A 21693-nucleotide genomic window follows, 5' to 3' on the forward strand; every position below is an offset into this window, starting at 1 on the left:
AAGATTCGTTCTTTTTGAACGAATCGTTAACGAACGACCCATCACTATTATCGTGAAATCATCTGTCTTTATAATTCTATGTCACTCTGTGGAAGGTTTGTTTGACAAATTCCTTGGTGAGCAACAACCATATAGCTAAATTGGTGAGTATAGATTTACAGCTCCTTCTCATCCAGCCCCGTTTATTTTGATGGCATGCTTTCGTTGTCATATTTCTTGGCATGTCCAAATTTGTGTTTCTTCTATTTCATTATTACATTGCCGTGGCCCCACGCAGAAGTCAATAAGATTTGTGATTTAGAAGTGTATACGTCAATCTGATGGGAGGTGTTACGTAGTTCTTACATCATCACGTTAGTAGTTGTATGCAAATTCTATTTTTCCTGACTAAATTAGCTGATTTGCTTTGGAACATCGAGAAAAATAGAAGACTGGTTATTTTTAGAATCGAGAAAAAGCAATCGGAATTAAAAGACCTGGAAATTTAAGTTTTTTTAATTCTTCTAATGTTCATTTAAGTAATTTTTAGTGTAATTGGCCTTCTGATAAAATCAATTTGAAATTCTAAATGTTGTATAATACTGTTATTAGGTTAAACAATTGGTTAAGTTAGGTAGTATTAAAATAAAGAAGATTTATTTGATCGGTCGGTTAGGTTAGGTTAACAAAATTTAAAATATTTAAAATTGTTCTTTACAAGTAATTCTTTACAATGTAAACTTTATGTTTTTTAAGGACATTATTTTACAATATTTAACTGCATAATGAATTTTTTAATTCATACTAGATGCTAAAATATTTGGATATTGCTTACCTAAATAACCTTTAGCTTTTGATCGTACAGTATTTATTTTTGAATGTTGCTCATATAGCCTAACCAATCTGTTGCATTTAAACAAAATTTTAAGTTTTTTTTTTACTTAACCAATTTTCACACTTTAAACCTTTCCATTTACATATTTAAAAAAAACATTAAAAATATCATTAATGACATCATATAATTAATATATTATTTTCCCATATATGGCTTAAGTGTTAGGCAATAAGTAAACATAAAACCTTAATATACTATGTCCAACATGGCTGGTATAAGACACTACCCTACCTATACTATTTGAGAATAACTATTCTCTCAGGTAGTGAAATCATTTTAATAACGCAATGTCGCTTAAGTATTTGTAGAAAATAAAAAACAATTTCAGAATTTTTTTAGCACTAGTTGCTACACTAGAAAATTATGCTGATAAAAAACCTGAACTAACACAAACACTGTGACAGCTAGCCAAATTCCGTTTGAATTGCACAAATATTTCAATAATTTGTTTGGTTTGAAAATAATGTTCAAATTTCATACAAACAATGCTCTAAATTATTCATGATGAAAATAAAGTCTCTCGAAAATGACTGATTTTTACTGCCTCTTTATTATTCTTGACTGAAAATTCACACTACCACAGTGGCCATATTCAGATGACACTGTTTCAGATTATAAACAATACATCACAAAAAAGTCTTGTTGCTTCAAGAAATTCCAACTGTTGATGGTACCGAATAGCCAATGAAAATGTTATTTATCACTGCTATTAAATCTCATGGTTTAACGCAAACTCATAGCACAGTGGCGAAGGGTGAATTTCAAAGTGGGGGAACCAAGAGTATGTTCACTGTCACCCCCTATTAAGGTGGGGGGGGGGGGGGTACGGTGGTCCTCCCCCAGAAAAATTTGATTTTAAGGTGCAAATTGGTGCTATTTAAGCGGTTTAACGTAGCTCTTTTGTAGGAAATTTTATGCTCTTTAATTTTGTATCTAATTTTTTTTTTTTTTTTTTTTTTTTTTTGCTAAAACCCATAGTTTGGAAAATACTTAAGCAAAAGCTATGAACTGTACCTTTAAACAGCCCTCCCACCTCCCGTTCACCACCGACAAATGGGTCTATTAGTATGTTTTTCATCTATTTTTCTTTTGTTGCCTCGACTAATAAGGCGGCTTCCGCAGAAAAACAATTTTAAGTGTCGATGAAAGCTAGGCCTAAGAGTTTCTCTTCAAAATGTTAAGTCAACATTTCCTATATTATAATAAAATTAAAAAGCTGGTATGACTAAAACTTGAGCAATCGTCGTTACACAAAGCAAGATATTTTAATCAGTGAAACAGTGAAAGATACGCTCGGAAACACATCACCAGCATACCTATATCAAAATTCACGAAATTATGATTTTGGTAGTCAATGCAATACATGTTAAAGTCACACAGAATTTTATAATCTTAACTCTCACTTTCAAGCATGAGCATGTATGGTCATTTTGTTAGGCTATTTCGCTTATTAGATTTGAAGTGTCTTTTGCACTAGCACTGCACACCGCTTGATTTAGCATTTGTTACCATACACGATATGTCTGGCGTGGGTCTACCTTGCAAAATTAAAACTCGTTTTTGTTCGAAACTTTTAGCACAAAAAGATGAAACAAGTAAATTTTCTAGAGCTGTAGCAAATCGTATGTACTCGGTACTGAGTAACGGGTGCGCCATCTAGTACCGAGTAACGAAACATTACACACGGCTGAATCTTTATACTCGCAGTTTTCGTATGTTTTACGCATGCGCGCGCATATTCGATGAATTTACGTTACAAAGAACGATGTTTGTTTATTAAGTAAAGTATAATTTGGAAATTCGTCGTTCAAGTTTTTTTTACTGTTTATTAAAGGTATTGTGTGTGTAGACAAAGTTTGAGATTGGAACAAAAGCAACGTAAGAAAGTATTTTTTACAAATGAGAAATATGTATGTTTTTGTTTTTTAGTATCGCGTATTTTCACGTTTTTTTTGTTCTTATCTTAAAAGAGATAATATAATAAAGCCGCTATAATGAGATTTAATTGTTTCTTGGCTAACAAAAACTGTTAATTATCAAATATTGTTAATTGTATATAATCTATTTATTATTTACGCGACGTCATACTGTACGCGTACGCAATACGACTCGATTCGTTGCTGCAACATAACATAGCATGTTATGCGGTATCAGAAGTAACGAGTAATGTAACGATACAATAGTAACGAGTACTAATTGCTATAGTAACGAATACATACGGATACGCTTTTTTCGTTACTTTTACACCTCTAAAATTTTCTACCACGCAGTCACAAGCGCGTCTGTTTCCTGCCGCTCCCTCCCCTACTGCGACAGCCTCGTCCCTCCGCACACCCCTTAAAATCCCCTCCATGGCCAGGGCCCGCAGAATAGACTGTTGGTTCCCTTGGCCAAGCCTACCGTAATGCTGTAGCTATGTGGCCACTTTTGAATTTGACGAAACTCTTCACCAAAAACTTGTGACGTAATTAAGTATTATAAAGTACGTATTCTTAATGTAGTAAATCTGCTTTCAGGCTGTCAGGCGAGTTATTTTACGCAACACGAAGCACACAATTTATCTAGAGAATACACCATGCGTCACGCGATGGAACCAGCCCTCTGGCTTGGTTCCCCAGGTCGGAAGCCGAAGCTGAGTGCTCACGGAAACACCCGAAGGCGAAGGCGGAGAGGAGTCGGCCACCAATGAAGGCGCAGAAAGCAATGGTAGCCCCAGGGTGGGGGGGATGTGGAAGCGGGGAAGGCAGAGAGAGAAAGAGAGGCGTGAGAGAGATGAAGCGATAGCTGAAGAGGTTCAACGCACGAACGCGCCTACACAAAGTGTGAGGGCGAGCTGTTCAAAAAATACGAGTTGAATTATTTACGACAGTAGACAAGTAGTAATATATTTATTTTTTTTATTTGTCAGCAGTAGGGAACCAATGGTTCCCTTGGTTCCATGGAATATTCGCCCCTGTCATAGTACAAGCCAAGGACTTTTTCCTTGGAATGACGACTAAAACAAATTTTGAAGTTTTGTTTTTGGCTTAACACTTACTGCGATACATGAATTCTAAATAAAAGGTCCAAAAAATTATATGTCGGTGCTTTCCAGACAGAAGATGCGAAATTTGCAAATCAAATAAACTACATAACTATATTATTTTTTAAACCATCAGCCAGCTGAGACCTTTCAGTTCCACGTTGACAAAACAAGTACAGTAGAGTCTCGCTAATTCGGACCCCGCTAGTCCGGACATCCGGTTAATCCGGACGGATATAAAAAATAAGTAAATGATGAATAAGAATATTGTGACAAAGGAAAATAAGAAAATATATTTGTAAGAGAGGGTCCTCTTGCCCTCAGTAGCCGGGAGTATTACCGCTAGTTTTCCGCTCATCGTCTTTTCCAAGAAGTGACTCACTCTATCTATACCTGCGAGTTGTTTTGTTTTGTTCCCTTCAGTCGATGGTTACTCGTGCTGGTGACAAGTGTTTGTGACAGTTTAATTTTATTCAGTGCGAGCATTGTATTGTGTACACTTATTAAGAGCAACGTAATGGCTACTAAACGTAAGAAAGTGACTGTAACTATGGAGCAAAAACTCCAAGCCTTATATCGTATTGATGCGGGTGCATCATTAACTAGAATCGCGCAAGATCTAGGAGTGGGAAAACAAACTGTTTCTGATTGGAAAAAAAATCGGAAAGAAATTGAAGATTTTTGTGCTAAAATGGTGAGTAAGGACAGTCTGGGTAACAGAAGCACGTTAAAAAAACCAAAAAATGAAACTATCGACGAGGCTTTGTACATTTGGTTTTGCCAACAACGTGAACAAGGCGTTCCGCTGTCGGGCGTAACATTTCAAGCGTTCGCGCTCAAACTCAATGAAAAATTAAAAGGTGACCCTGCTTTTACTGCCAGTGTGGGATGGTTATCTCGTTGGAAAGATCGACACGGTATTCGTGAACTTAGTGTAAGTGGTGAAATGTTGTCAGGTGACAATAGTGCAAGTGAAGACTTTAAAGTAAAATTTGAAAAGTTTGTTAAAGATGAAAACTTAGAGCCTTGCCAAGTGTTTAACGCTGATGAAACGGGATTAAATTACAAAATGCTTCCAAAAAAAACATTAGCATCAAAATTGGATTCTGTAGCCAAAGGTCATTAGGTAAAAAAAGAAAGAGTAACTTTGCTTCCTTGTAGTAATGCTTCTGGCAACTTGAAAATTCCGCTATTGGTTATAGGCAAATCGGCTAAGCCTAGGGCCCTTAAAAATCTTAATAGAAATGCTCTTCCAGCCCAGTACACTTCACAAAAATCAGAATGGATGGACAGCAAAATTTTTAAAGCTTGGTTTTTTGAAACATTTGTTCCTAAAATAAAAAAGTTTTTGAGAGACGAAAACCGCCCAGAAAAAGCTGTGTTGTTAATTGATAATGCACCATGCCACTCGAATGAAGAAGAATTGCGAGACGGTGAAATTTTCGTAAAATTTCTGCCACCAAACGTGACTGCTTTGATACAACCAATGGATCAAGGGGTGATTGAAGCAATAAAACGGCAATATAGGAAAAAAATGATCATGTTTCTTTTAGAGCAACAAGAAGCAGACCCGTCAGCTAAGAATTAAGAAAGTGACAATGAAGACTGTCATTTACTTGGTCGCAGAAGCATGGGAAGAAATTAAGCCGTCAACTCTTCAAAAAAGCTGGAAAAATTTGTGGCCAAGCATTTCACAGGAAAAACAGGGTGTGAGGGAACTTTATACTTGAGTCCCCACTTGGAGTGTCAAATTAATATGTGCAGAGACTTTACTGCTTAGGCTCCACACACTAAAACGTTGGGCTGTGTTTAAAACTGTGTAACAAATTTTTTTATTCCTTATTGTGTGGCTCTCTGCTGGCAATCCTGACATCAGGTAGGTCACAGTTAGGTGTCACTTAATTGGTTATAAACATACATAAATACACATTGGGGTAGATAAAACTACAAATGACATAACACAACACTTTGAATATAAAATATAGAATTATTTTATTCCCAATGTAAAACGATTTCAAAATTTTAATCTTATTAATATATATAACTTAATTGCTATTCATATTCAAACAACAACCTAACTTAACATTGACATCATAGGAATTCAATAAAAGTTCAATTACCAGGAGTTATGTTGCGCACATTTAAATATTTACAAAAGTCTTTACTCGGGTTCGTTGACACTACACAGTTTTTAATTAATGTTTTTAGGGAACTTAAAATCAATTTACCTCGGCTAGTTAGGTTCAAAATGTCATCGGCAGAGCTCAGAGCCTCTCATCTATAGGACCACTGAGTCTGTTAATAAGTGTGTAAATTCGTAAAATTTATATCCAAGTATTATTTAAATCATCTATAAAGTCAATTTCATTCAGAAAATCAATGTTTATATTAAGTTTCGGCGACGATGTGACGTAAAAACGGGAGTTGCGTGATTTGTGCATAAGATGAGGACACAAAAATCTGGGCACTTTTATTACTCACGTTATTCACTCCTATATTATTTATCTTTTTAGATAAATCCTATTTCAATATTCTGAACTCCCTAATGGTTCATAATTATCATCCACTATCCGGGATGCCTGATGCTAAATAGCTAATTTTCAGGATTTAAATTCGCCGACGTCACGAAGTTGCCGCTCATTCAGCTGGCCATTAAGAACTCTCTTTCTTACTAGCTTCTCAAATAAACCAGTAAGACTCAACTTTTAAATGGTGGCCCGTGATTGGCCAAAAAACCAAATTCGGTTACCCAATTTCATAACGAAAACGTGAACTCCGAACGCAACAATTGCGCGGATAACAAAATTTCACTTAAAATTTAAATAAATAAATATTAAAATCATAATTTACATAATAAAATCACGGCGTTAATTTTACCGTTTACAGTTTCCAAGTCCATTAGTCCTTAGAGGGGTATCAACAATACCTAGTTCAAATAGTCCGGTAAAAATCCAAAGAATCACTTTTCCATAGACATACAGAACAAAATATTGCCGTTTCTGAAAATAAACAATATTGGACATAGAGCAAACAAAATAAAATAAATCGTAAATAATAATAAATAATTAAACTGTCAAAACAAACATGTTGCAGTACAAGGGACAAGACGAAACTCAACCAACTTCAACTAGCTTTGATTTTGTACATGTTTTTCAACAGTTGGAGGGTTGTGCCAACATAGAGGAGAATGACATATCAGAATGGATTAACGATGACAACGGTATTGGTCATCAAATGTTAAGTGAAGATGAAATCGTGGAGGCATGCATTGCAAACACAGCAACTGAAATAGACAGTTCGGAAGATGACGATGGAGGTACGGAGGAATCACTTGGCCCAACTCATGGCGAAGCGACTACAATGCTGGAGGGGTTGCTGAGTTACTTTGAGAAGCAAAGCGACACAACGTCTGCTGAGCTACTGACGTTGAGGCGCCTACGAGATCGCACGGCAAAACGACGGCAATCTTCTTTAAAACAAAAGAATATTACAGACTTTTTCGTGTAAATTAATTGTTTTATACTTTTTAATTACATGTAGGTATGTACAATACATATTATTGTTTTATATATGTTACATACATATGTATATAGTTTCTTAAGTACCTTATAATAAAACGCAGTTGATTTTTAAGCATAAAGATTTTTTATTTAGCCTATAAAACTTGTTTTTGATACATTTTAAAGTTGTTTACGGATGATCCGGACTTTCGGTGATCCGGACAGGGTCCGGTCCGGACAAGTCCGGATTAGTGAGACTCTACTGTACCTACAAAAAACATACAAAAAAGTATATAACTGGGGTATTTCATAAACACTGGCTTCCTATTGGCTACATATACTTTTCTTACAATTACTATTCTGTGATTCCCAGGTCACAGAGCTTTTCCATGGACATGGCAAACATCTATGTCTCTATTTAACACATGATGCAATAAATGTCTTATTTTGGCACCTCGAGGTCACGCATCTCTCTTTCAAAGAAACCACTAACGCACAATTATACACATGTAAAAGTACATCGATAAAATTAACATTTAAATGAAATAACTGAAAATTGCACAAATAAATAGTAACCAAGCCAACATTGTGATAATCAGTAAAAAAACATAGTTAAAAGGTTCTTTTAAATAAAAATAATTAAATATCAGATTACTTACAAGAATATTCCAAATGATAAAATATAAATACAAAACTAGGTTACCATGATCTTGAAGCTGTATAATGTTTGATCTATCGGCATGACAAAATATATTATTTATTCCTCTCGAAACACACTCGTAAAAGCTAGGAAGGGCATGTTTCTGCAATGCTACAACAGGAATGAATTAGGTCTTACATAGGCGTACCCAGGATTTTTTTCGAGGGATGGGGTGGTGGGGTTTCTGATTTTTAAGAAAAACTGCATAAACACCAAAAAATAATTGTTTATAATACACTTTTTTAAACTTACAAACATTTTACAGAAGAATTCTTCTATTTTTTTGGCAAATTCAGTATCCACATTCTCGTGAAAACCAACTACTGCAATTCAAATTTGTTTACATTAACTTACAAATTGGGCTGCTTGGTGACGTTCTCTCTCGTTGCTCGGTGTGAAACTTCAGAAAATGAGTTTCGAATGACATGAGTGTTCATAATATTCTTGCCTTTATTTCGTGGGGGGGGGGGGGGGGGGGGTTGAACCCCAAAAACACTTCCCCCCCCCCCCCCCCCCGGTACGCCTATGAGGTCTTAACATCTCGTTGACATTGTCGTTGGATACAGGGGTGGCTGCAGGGTTGGGCAAGCTGGACCACTCTCCCAGGACCCGCTCCTTGCAGGAACCTGCGTTGGGCCTATTACCCTGGCACCCGTGACGTGAAATGTTTGTAACTCAGTTGTAGCCTGCTATCTAGCTGTAATAATAAAAGAGAGAGTTTTGCCTGTCTGTTGTTCAGTTCGTGTAGTGCAGAGACGGAAAGGCATAGAGACGTGAACTTTGTGTATATGTTCTCCAATCGGGTTTTCTGTACCAGGAAGCAATTTTTTAAAAAGAAAAAATAGCTAGCAATCTTTAAACTTTTTTTTTTAAATATCCTCTTTTGATCATCTTCATTATGTCATTACGGAGACCTCGACTTTGTGAGTAAAATGAAGTCAGTTTCTAATCTGATTCCTGGATTTTTGGTGGATTTAAAAATATATTTGGAAAAACATCTCTTGCTTTCTTCTATATTAAAGCACATGAGCAAATTGTAACATCAAAAAAATGTCTTTAAACTTTCACAGAAAATAGAAGTACAGTAACATCTGGCTTTCATTTGAAACCTTAATAACCATACATTTTCTATAAATTTTTGAATAAAAAACTTGACACCAACCGCCGCTGCTCCCTCATGCCCGAGCGTGATGTCCGCCGAGTGAGTGTAAGTGCACCGCGACGAACACCAAGTCGATTACAGCACCCGGCCGGGTGTGGCAATGCGCTAAACTAAATCATTAAATTATTCTTTTAACTCAAAAACAACCAAATAAATAACAATTAAAAGATAATTAATTCAAGGGAAATTATGTCCAATTCTATAATCATATAGGTATTGTGAAATATGTCATTTAAGTCCAAAACTGGTTGGGGCTGTTTTCCCGCGCTTCACGTGTCTAGGCGCGAGGTCGCAGGGCGCCCTCGCGCTCAGTTACCGTCGGGGACTCGCAGGGGTCGGTCGCTCTGCGAACGCAGAGCCCTCAACTTTCGCGCCTCATCCAAGTCTCAGCAATAGTGTAAGTTCTTCAAATCCTTTAATCAGCTCTGTGCCGACCCCACTCAGTCGCACGTCTTTTCGTGCGACTCGTTAACTAATTATTTTATCCCGACAAGGAGTTTTGCATTTATTACGTAATTTTAATGTCCAGAGTTTAAGGACAGCGTAAATGAGTTACGCAGTTTCCGGCTTCAAAGCCAAGTAATCGTTATCGTCGAAGGCTCCTAGCCAGCCACGTGTGTCGAGTTCTTACTCGTTAATCTACATATCAAACATTCATCTAATTGAAATGTGTAACTTATACGTGTAATCTAACCACGTCATTTTAATTAGTGACTGTAACTTGTATGTGTTATCTAACCGGACCTACTTACTTTTCGGGACTTTTATGTTTTGCAACAGGTTAGATTGCAACTAACTTTAGAACATTCATTCGTACGGGCTATTTTACGTAATAACGCCAATCTCTGCATACGCTGTTGCAACCTTGCAACTCCGCGACTATCCGCCGCATCTTTCACTTTGATAACGGCCACAATATAAGTCCGCACATACCATTTTGCCAACTATCCTGGTCGCGCGCATCGTCTACGCATAGAGACTCACGTGCCGCGGCGGTCAGACAACAGACGCGGCCAGTACTTGGACCAGTGTGTGTAACGGTTCTTAATAAAGTGCAGTGTCGTGTCAACCAGTTTACCATTTATTTATAAGGCGTCCTGGGTGGCCTGAACAGCCCGGGTAGATTTCGAACCGCGATGCGCTCCTGCCTGCAGCCACGAGGCTGAACCCCTGTTAATATCCCTGAGATCATTTTTCAAATCAATAAGTACTTAAAAAACTTAGACAGGCAGCGGGAGTGGCGTCAAACTGTTATGTCAAATACTGTGTAAGTATATTGGTTTGATTTAGATAAATTGTTTGTTAGTGTGACTCACACAAAATATACTAAAAACTCGTTTTTCCCCTTATTCGCGGATTCAAAAGGCCTTTAAAAAGCTAAAAATGATGTGACTAGTTTTATCTTAAGATCTAGTGTCTACTGTCTCACTAAGGATTTTTTTTTAATTTTCAGTTCTAAAATGGTGAAATTGGGTTACGGCCCAAAATACAGTAATCTTGATTTTCTAGGTTTTTTTTGGGTTAAGTAATTAATCTTTCAATTAAGTATGGTTTCAGATTATTTTAACAATAATGACGTATTCTTAATGAATAAATTGTCTCTGTGTAATTTTATACACAATTCACAAAGCTAAAATGTAGGTACTTATTCACTAATTGATTTATTGTATATCTAAATACAAATATCTTAATAATATGAGTACATAGGTTTATAGTAGGTCATTTATAGTAGCAGAGGATATTTTGGTAACCCTTCATATATACAAACCCACACTGTTCCAAGTGAATAATGTATATTGTAACATTGCAAGACCCTTCCCTCCCCAGAGTTTACGAGTATTTGTTAAAGGAATAGGTTAATATATATTTTGTCATTCAGAAGGGATCAACTGGTAATGTAAGTTCAAGGTCATAGTAACCTAGTTCTGTATTGAAATTGTCATTAGGAATATCCTTGTAATTAATTTTATTTAGAGAAGCCTTTTAACTATGTTTTTTTACCTATTATCACTTTGTTGGCAAGGTGACTATGTTTGTAAGTGTGAATTGCAGTATTTAATTGCATTTAAATATTATTTTCATAGCTTTAGTTTTTTAGTATGTGTTTCATAGTGTGTTAGTAACGTTTCAAAAACGTAGGACAGTGGTTTCAGAGAAGGAAAGATAGAGGCCCGATGCCGTGCATCGAAATAATGGACGATACATTATCGTAGTCTGTGTAAGAGAGAGACAGACAGGTGACAGAATGTAGGTAAGGCCCGCTGAACGGGGAATCACTTATTGGTATGTAATTGTAAGAATAAGGGTTGTAGCCAATAAGAAGGCATTTTAACTGGAAAAGTCCCCAGCTATGTAATGCTTGAAGGACTTACATGTTTTTTGTACTGGCTTTGTCTAGTGAGTTGTCATTTGCGGGCTGGGTCGAGAGTCGCGCCGTTTTGGCAGCTCGGCAATATGTATTTTCTTTCTAAATTTATTTTAATTTTTTTTTTATTTTGAGAATCACCAATAATAGTCTTCGAGTAAAGTAATCATCATTAACAAACTTTTCACACAACTACTTGCAACAGTCTGTGAAATATTTTTTCAAGGATTATGTATGTGCAAGGAACAGTCATCGTCTTAACTGGGCATAATTGTGACTTGTCGCAATATATTCTGCTTAAAGAATAAAGTAGAGTCGGCCAACTGTTAAATTCTTTGTCTGTCTTTGTCTCCATGTTTGATAACATTGTGAGATTTTATTTGCAACACATTTCACTTTTATATTGTATTCTTTTCTATAATGCAGTTGTGTGAGATGGTTAACATATTTCAGTTTTAATTCAAGTTCATAATAAATTAATTTCCATTTTAATACTTCCTCTCATCTGCTATTATGGGATAATCTAATATAATAAAAGAGAGAGTTTGTCCCTCTGTATGTCTGCCTGTCTGAACAGTGTGAGAGTGTTAAGCCCCGTCGACAACAGTCCAAACCCGAGGGCGGTCCGTGTCCTTATCTTAATGTGATCCATCACATGGTTGCATGGAAAACTGCCCTGTCTACAATTGCGATGTCCAATGTTCGAATCTACTGAGATCCAAAGTAGTCAGAAGAGTCCAGTAAATATAGACCATCAAAATAAATGTTTTTCAACTTTTTTTTAAACCATTTTCGTGCATTGTAAATGAGTACGCAGCTAAGTTTTGAATATAATTTACCTTGTGAAAGTTGTGGGAGTTTAATAAAAAAGTATACCTAACAAATGAATTTCTAAGCACACTGCAAAAAATAAATTCATGTGTTCGGCCTTTGAAAAGCTTTGGTTGGAAATTGACAGCACTGATCAATATTTTGTCTCAGTCTTTTCTCAGGTTTCCACCACACCGTCTGTTATATTCTATTTACCTTCGTATAATGGAAACCGAAAAGAAAAAAATATCACAAGTCTTCTTCTTTTTCTTCTATGCTCCCAAAGGACACAGATTGGGACAAAACGTTCAAGTTGATCAATGTAATCTCGTCTACAATTGTAACATATAAAACATTGACATAAATAAATTTTTTAAATGTTTTTTGATTATTTTCAGTACTTGGTTAGGTTTTCTTTTTCAATGTAAATAACGCCCAATATGTTTCAGAGTTTGTCGTATATTAGAATGTATATTTTTTCTCTTATTTCTCATTAGTTCATGTTTGTATGTTTTTAATTTACTTAATTTAAACTTTTAAAGTTGCTAAAAGTCATTATTACCTATTTGGCTGGTTGGTTAAGTTTTTACTTGTTTTGGCTATTATCCTTTGTCTCGAAGCATTATGATGCAATGTGACTGTAAATTACATCAGTGTTAGACTGAGAAAGAGAGAAGCAGATGATGCCCTGAAGTGCAATAGAGACAGAAATGGTAGTTCCCTGCCAAGCATGGTAACTCAAGGACAGTTATATGTATGTTGAGTTTTTTTTTTCATTTCTTGTGACTTGTGCTTTATCCTTCACGGATGGAGGTAGTCAAGTCTGCATTAGTGGTTGGATGGTTGTTTCCAGTTGGGTGATGGCCCTAAAAAATAATCTTATGTAGTGGAGGAACAAATTTCACAGCTGCTGTCCGGGCGACACCGATTTATAAACATTTTCAGACATGTTTTTTAGAATTCTTTGACTGCAGTCATCAGTGTCCAGCCTGCAACAATACTTCAAAATTTGTTTTAGTCATCGTTCCAAGGACCGAGTCCTTGGCTTGAACAATGAGTTCATGTGAAACCATGAGATTTAATATCAGTAATAAATCTTCTCTTTGTCAGACATTTCAGTAACATTTTAAAGTCAGTTTCTTGAAGCAACTAACCTTTTTTTTTTTTACAGATGTTTCGTGTGTATAGTCTGGAGCAGTGTTTTGGTCAAGAGGTGGCGGCCATTGTGCTAGTGTGAATATTGAGTCAAAAATAATAAAAAAAAAAATTATTAATTGTTCTCGAGATACTTAATTTTCATCATAAATCCTGTAGAGTAACTTTTTTTTTTACGAAAAATAAAGTCTTTTCAGAACCCAGCAAATTCTTCAAATGTTTTTATGTAACGTGCAATTGTGACCAATATTGAAGTAAGTGTAGGTTTTTTATTGTCTTTAAACCCAGGAAAGCACAAGAAAATTAATAATAGGCCTACCTGTTATAATTATAGTATCTTTTTTTTTTTTAATATAATTTTAGTATTTTAAGGTCTTAAACCTAGTATGTATTTTAATCATAAATCCGGTTGTTGTTTATGATCTGCATCTTATTTTTACTATAATGAACAACTGTGAATTAATTTTAAGTACAATAAAATGTATGTAGTCTTTCGTCTGATCACAATCGATAATGTATGATTTCATTGTTTGATCAAATATATTAGTTTTTTTTTTTAATTTGGCAGTGTAGGTTTGATGGAAGTGTAGTCAATTCTGCGTGATGTGCACGTTTGTTGAAGTGTTTTAATAATAATGTGTATTGTAATGTATGTTACCTTGCTAGGTACGCCAACGATACAGGGAACAAATGCTATATGGGTAAAGGGAACAGTCAGGGAAACGGGCTGAATGTAAGAGTGTGGGAACTCCAGTGTGGTCATGCTAGCAGCCTGCCAGTGAACCTGTCAGCAGGGGTTCCTTACAGCCCACTCCTCAGGGTGCCATCTGGCCATAGGGGGGAAGGGTGCCCGCACGTAGCCGCAGGGCCGTGCCATTGTTTCCCGGCCACAGACCGGGCCGTGATGAACTTCAGTCCAGCCAGTAGCACGCAGTGCACAAGCACCTGCAGTTGGTATCAGTGGAATCGTGGCTTCCAAGTGAGAGCGTAATGCATTGTGTTCAAGTATTTGAGACAAAACTAGAAGTATTACGGCGTGCAGAATGTCATGAAGGCCACACTTGTATCGGTCACACTTTCGTTTTAAGCAAGTCAACTGTGTGCACATTTGTACAATATGAGGACTCTTATCAAACGTTTATATAAGTCGGATGCTGTGGGTTCTACTAGCAGGAATATATTTTACATTAGATACTGGAACACAAATGAACAATTCACATGGAAAAGTTTGTTAAATGAATGGTGTAATGGAAAAAAAAATCACGGGCCTGACAGGACTGGTGTGAACCAAGCGGTGCTACACAAACAAGCACTTTAAATTTTGAAAAATTAAAATGTAAATATCAGAACAGTAGTATTGAATTCACTGCCACCAAAGGATTGTTTGCAAAGTTCATGGAAAGGTAAGCAACTTGAGTTGGTCACGCCTGGGCTGGCAAGCCAGCCAGCAGACTGACGATAAGTACGTAACCAATTTCCGTTAAACGTGGTGTCGTATTTGTCATACAAAGTATTCAATGGTAGGCTTATAAAGATAAATGGTGTGACACATTTATCGTTGAGTGTTATTCTATGCATTTATATTACATAAAGAATATTTTCCTACACATTTTGAAACACATTAAGTAAATTAGCCTTGCTATTAATGGAGACTAATACTTCTGAATATGCAGTTTCGAATAACACGAACATTTTTATGAATGCATAAGTCGTGTTAAGAGAGTGATTGGTGTATGTCATATAAAGCAGGCACCTGATGGACATTAAACCTCATTTGAGGGCTATTATTAATCACACTATGTAAAAATTTCATTCATCATAACATATATATGCAATTAAGGCAATTAATTCAACAGTATAGTTTCTTTTCTATTAGAACATTACAACATGTATACAATTAGGAATCAGGGGTCTTTAAAATTAGGTATAAGTAAATAAAATAAGTTTGGATTGAATGTTCACAATTATTGTCAAATAACTTTCTTTGAAGGGGTTGGGGTTCTGCCAAAAGAAAATTGATCGTAGGGTTCCCTCGCAAAAAAAAAAGAAAAAAAAGAGGAAACTGCTTCTCTAAGCCAACAACACTGGCAGAGTAGGCGTTGAGTTCACTGGCAATAAATGTTCTGTGGCATGTGGCAAGAGATTAAATATTCAGTTTGGTGTGGTTTTCACCTTCGTGCTCATGATAAACTTAAATATTGACTAAATGTTTTCATGCATTCTTGTCTCATGTGGTATGCATGATAGTCTCTCTTGATGTTCCTTTTGTGTAGAAAGTTGTCTGAAACCAACATATTTTTTATTTTCGTTACATACTGCTAATAAGTAAGACATTTGATTTGTTGGGCACATATTTTTTAGGCCAATTTGCTTGCCTGTTTTTTCACCTGCTAATTTAGACATTATTCAGTATTTTCATGTGCAGATTTTGGATATTTGTTTAAGTATAATGTTTTGTTTAGCAATATAGTTGGTTTTTTATATGTGCACTGTAGCTTTTCACAAATTGCAAATCTGCACCATTGGGTATGATTGTAGATATACTAAGTTTAACCACATTTAATTTAAATTAATAAATAAATTTTCTGGCTCAAAACATGTAACATGACCTAGCTTGCTTACTTACTAAAGCTGATAAATGAGCCTTTATTTCACAGTTGTCATTGGGAACCAAGGAGTTTAAATTTTTTTTTTATTTGTACTTGAGCACAAGTAAAATGATTTAAAGTGCTATAAAAGTAAGTGGTACATATGTAAGTGGGGGTGTTACTATACCAAACACAATTCTGAAAGAAGTTATATGCTTTTAATTTTTTTTTCCAGTGTCAATAATGGGAAAGAAAAAGAGTAAAAAGTCAGTGCCTTCAAGGCCACTGGAAAAACAGACTGATCCAGATCAGCAGGGCCAATCTGAGAAAAAAGAACAGGCAGCATCTGGAAGTGGGCTTCAGGAAGATAAAACACACCAAGAACTTTTAACAGAGCAACTAGTGCAAACAGCATCACAGCAGACACAGGAGAAACAGCTGGGACAGCAGTCACAAAGCAAACAACACAGTCAGAAGTATCAGCAGGCAACTCAACCGGGCCACGTCCAGCCTTCAGTTGAGGAGAAACTGCCGGTCTCTGCTCGTGTGCATGAAGAAAGGCAGGCGTCGCAGACGTGCCAACAGAAAGGTGAAACACAGACTCCGAAACAGGAGCGTGGACGTATTGGGGGTCCGAAGCAAGTACAGCATCTGTCAGCAGCGCGTGCTACGCAGAATGTAGATTCTGGGAAGCAGCAGGAGCAAGGAAAGGTACCTTCACCAACCCTTGTGGGAGCAGAACTTTCTCGGCAGCCTCACGGTCAAAAATGTGTCCAGCCACAGCCACCGGTCGGGAAGCAACAGCAGATGGTCGGGCAGCCAGGACCTTCACAACCTCTGTCAAAAGGGCAGCAGCAGTTGGCAACTTCAACCTCAGAAATCACCCAGGCTAAACAGCCTAATGAAAATGTTCCTTCTAAACTTGACTCTGTAGTCACAAGTGTGCAAGGCTTGAGTTTACGGATACCAACACGTAAAAACTTGAAAATTGGCGGCACTATGGGACGGAAAACAATTGTTGGAACAAATCACCTGGCTTTGAACTTGACTGGAAGCAGAAGTGAATTCATCGTACATTACGATGTGAAAATTGACCCTGACACTCCTAAAAGGTTGCTGCGATTAGTAATGGAGCAGTTTCGCAAAGAAAATTATCTATTACGCTATCCAGCTTTCGATGGAAAAAGAAATCTTTACAGCTCGGGTTACTTACCTTTCCACACCAGTGTGTCAGGTTTTGTCACTGTAAATGATGAGGAAAGTTTGAATCCAAAAGAATTCAGTGTGGCTATTAATGTGGCTAATTTAGTGAGTTTGAATGATGTTTACGACTACATGAGTGGTGGCACCTCCTTAGTAATGCCTTCAAAAGTAATTCAGGCAATAGACGTGATTCTCCGTGAAGCCTCTGCTACTTCCAGAAGCCTTGTGCAGGTTGGCCGTAGTTTCTTCACTCCTCCGTCGGGACGAGTGGTGGACCTTGGTGAAGGTCTTGAAATGTGGTATGGTTTCTACCAGAGTGCTGTTTTAGGGTGGCGGCCTTTTGTAAACATTGATGTGGCGCACAAAGGCTTCCCTAAACAACAGAATGTTGTTGACTTAATATGTGAACTGTTTGGATACCACAGAAAAGACTTGCAGGCACTGAAACCATACCAAAGGGATGATCTCAATAAGTACTTGAAAACGCTCAAGGTAGATTATGAAATTCCTAATCAACCCAATACAAAGAGATGTTACAGAGTTAATAGCGTAACTGAGACCTCTGCACGCAATTTAACATTTGTGCTTGATGATGGTCAGACAACTTCTGTTTCAGATTATTTTTCTCGAGAAAAGAGATGGAAATTAAATTTTCCAGATCTCCCGTGTTTACATGTAGGCAGTCTGAAGAGACCTAAGCCAATCCATTTGCCAGTAGAACTATGCACAGTTAGACATCAAGTTGTAATTCGTAAAATGACCGACACCCAGACCACCAACATGATAAAGAAAGCAGCAACTAGTGCAGATGAACGAAAAAGGAAGATAATGGATGCTGTAAGCAAAGCTGGGTTCAATAGTTCCAAAACAGTCCAAGAATTTGGGTTCTCTGTTGGTGACCATTTTGAAGAAGTCGAAGCCAGGATTTTGAAACCTCCTTCATTAGAATATGACAACCAAGTTATCGAGAATCCAAGAAACGGTGCATGGTATGCAAAAAATTTTCTCATTGGTGCAAAGTTGATTAATTGGGTGGTTCTCAACATGAATGGCAGGCGTACTGATGATGATAAATTGTGGAGTTTTGGCTCAAGCATGAAAACAACGGGAGAAAGATTAGGCATGGTTATCGAACCACCGAAACCCCCTGTCAGCATCGATTGCAACTCGAGGGACGTACATCGAAGGCTGGGAGAGTACTTGCGTTCAGTGAGAGGCATGCAGCTGGTGGTGGTAGTGGTACCTGACGGGAAAGGCAATACGTACGCGGACGTGAAGCAGATAGCAGAGCTGCAGGTAGGCGTGCTCACTCAGTGCATCAGAGCTCGTACCATGAATAAAATGAACATGTCGGTGGTGAGCAACATCCTGCTGAAAGTAAACGCCAAACTGAACGGAGTGAACCACAAGCTCTCCAGTGGTTCGGTGCCGCCGTGCCTGAGTAGTCCGTGCATGATAGTCGGAGCAGACGTCACGCACCCTCCACCCGACCAGAGAGACGCTCCTTCGATAGCAGCCGTGTGCGCCAGCCACGACCCGAGAGCATTTCGCTACAACATTCAGTTTAGTCTGCAGGAACCCAAGGAAGAGATAATCAAAGATTTGCAAGATATAATTGTGAAACAGCTTCGGTTTTTCTACAAAAAAACTAATTGTCAGCCTAGGAAGATCATATTTTATCGGGATGGAGTGAGCGAAGGCAGATTCGAGCACGTCTTGAGGGAAGAAATGCAAGCGATTCGCCGTGCGTGTCAGTCGTTGAGCCAAAACTACCAGCCGAAAATAACCTTCATTGTCGTGCAGAAAAGGCATCACACTCGCTTCTTCCCGCTGCAGCGACAAGATGCAGACGTGAAGAATGGCAATGTGCCGCCAGGCACGGTGGTCGATACGGTCATCACTCACCCCACGGAGCTGGACTTCTACATGGTGAGCCACGCCAGCATTCAAGGGACAAGTCGACCCACCAAGTACCATCTGCTGCATGACGACGACGACACGTCACAAGATGAATTGGAACAACTCACCTACTACTTGTGCCACATGTTCTCCCGATGCACACGCTCCGTGTCGTATCCTACGCCCACGTACTACGCTGATCGCGCGGCGTACAGAGTCAAGGCCTACATAGAAGGCCATCAGATACAAATAAATAATTTATTGGAGGAACAGAGACGTAGGATTATTCGTGAAGAAATTTCAGATGGTTTCCCTATGTTCTTTGTTTAGTCATCAATACTAAACTCCAACCCGATTGGATTTTTATTGAATAAGTTTACTTTATTTTGCTTTCTTTTTTTATTTGTGGAAATTAATTTTATTATTTTCAATCTGTGTTCTGATGAATGCATTAATGTAATTTTAAAGTTAGAATATGTATTATATTTTAAATATCTGTAAAATGGTCTTAGTGACAGACTAAGGAACATTTTTATATAGAATTTGAAATATATTTTCACTTTGTTATAAGAATTTGGTGTGGCATTGCTATAAACAATTAGTAGGAACAAGACTATTTCATTTTTAAAACGGGAGATTTCTGTGTTATTGTTTTTATTTTTATGTATTGTCTTTATTCATTAAAAAAAGTAATTTATATTATTCAACAAATATAAAAAATATATATATTTCTTAGTACATATTCTTATTTTGATTGACTTCTGATGCACATATACAGTAAAATCAGCATGTCTAAAAAAAATATAAATAAATTGGTAAATATTTTTGTGTGTTTGAAACATGTGGCATCATTAATGTAAGATCAAGATCAAATAGTATAATTAATTTATTTCCAATCAATTTGGGTCATACATTCTGGTACAAAATTAATGTTACATAAATTATATTCAAAGAATGTACTATGATAAAAGATTTTTTTTTTTTTTTGTAATTTGAGTTAAGTTTTATTAAATTGCTGATTGATTCATGTTTTTAGTTACATTTAGGTGCTAAATGGTGTATTAACTTGCATTTGGGTGATATATATGGTGTATTTACATTCTTTGCTGTGTTATTTCAGTTTTATTGCAATTCATCATATAATCGTGTCCCTAACAGTTAGATAATTATATACAGTTATACACTATAAATGCTATAGGCTTTGTACATTGTGTAGTTAGTTTGGAAAGAATTGTGTAGTTGTTTCACTAATAATTATTATATTATTGTATTATCAAATATGTTGTATACAGATAATAAGAAAAAGTCCATAAAATATTAGTTATTTTCCATTAGCACATCAGACTTAAAGTTTACAGAAATGGACAAAATTAAAGATTTTTTGTGACTTTTGACGTGACGTCTAATAAATTGATGAACGCCGGCTGCACGCACGAAAAAGTGACCCGTTACGCACATTGTCCCATTACGCTGTGTCCCGTTACACTCATTGTATGCTCGCGGGCATCTATCTCTCTTCCACTCGATTGGAACAACCATCGATTTGACTTTTTCGAGGCACATTAAACTTGAAACACTCCCATTCGTTTCCTACTTTTCCTATCATTGTCCTATCTTTAACAGAATAACACAGATTGGAAGAAGTTAAATAGCAAACATGTATAAAAGTTATAGTTAAAATAATCTCTTCGTTAAAGTAATAAACTTATTTGAATTAATGAGTGCAAATAAAAGTAAATTTATCAATTAAATTGTAGATTTCATTTCACTCCTTCTTTGTATCCATACAAAATCGTGATAATTCAATGAAAATGAATAAATTTTATTCATAAAAGTATGCAATCATTTCATCAATGTTTTGTTATGACGTCACGTTAAACTATTGTCCGTACACCGACTTTACAGACAACCAATTTTTTTTTAATAGTTTTTAAAATTATACTATTGACGTGTTATTGTCTGTATACTTATCTTATAGTTTATTATAGTTTAATAAAGTAAAAAAAAATCATTAATTCATCAATGTTCTCTTGTCCTGCGATTTGTCTGAAAAACGGTAATGCACCAAATGTTTGCAAGTATCATTGTGTAACTCTTTGCCTGTGTGTCAAAACGAAATGAACCTGAAATAACCACGAGGGGGCTGTGGGTAGAGTCCCACCCTCACCCAGTCTACTGTCCTCAGTAGGGGCTGTTATTCACATTATATTTTACAAGAATTAACTTGGAGTCAGTAGTTTACTGATACTTCTACAGTTTCTTTTCAATGTGTATATGTTTAATGTGTTACTTTAGGGGATCAAATCAAGCATAAAAGATCTTTGTAACAGTGTAGAGCCAATGTAGCTATATATCTGTATTCATGTCCATATACTTCATTTGAGCCCCCAGTAACAATTTTGACACATCTCCTGA

At 36.7% G+C, this 21693-nt stretch overlaps 1 protein-coding gene and 1 long non-coding RNA gene across 4 annotated transcripts in view; one reads left to right on the top strand and one right to left on the bottom strand.

Annotated features, from left to right (window-relative positions):
- Positions 1-21519, top strand: LOC134530134 (protein argonaute-2-like). Of its 3 annotated transcripts, XM_063364747.1 has the most exons (3): positions 1-143; positions 13605-13842; positions 16412-21519. In XM_063364747.1, coding segments are annotated over exons 2-3 (3198 nt in total). In that variant the 5' UTR covers positions 1-143; positions 13605-13841; the 3' UTR covers positions 19609-21519. The 3 variants fall into 3 exon arrangements, with proteins under 3 accessions (XP_063220817.1, XP_063220818.1, XP_063220819.1); XM_063364748.1 differs by lacking the exon at positions 13605-13842; XM_063364749.1 differs by lacking the exons at positions 1-143; positions 13605-13842 and adding an exon at positions 178-353.
- The window catches only part of LOC134530135 (uncharacterized), a 20751-nt gene continuing 6613 nt past the window's right edge, over positions 7556-21693 (bottom strand). Inside the window, exon 4 of the long non-coding RNA XR_010074779.1 lies at positions 7556-7664. This is a non-coding gene — a long non-coding RNA (uncharacterized LOC134530135). The remainder of the gene's footprint in view (positions 7665-21693) is intronic.

This window comes from Bacillus rossius, chromosome 3 (genome assembly GCF_032445375.1).
Source record: "Bacillus rossius redtenbacheri isolate Brsri chromosome 3, Brsri_v3, whole genome shotgun sequence".
Taxonomy (NCBI): domain Eukaryota; kingdom Metazoa; phylum Arthropoda; class Insecta; order Phasmatodea; family Bacillidae; genus Bacillus; species Bacillus rossius.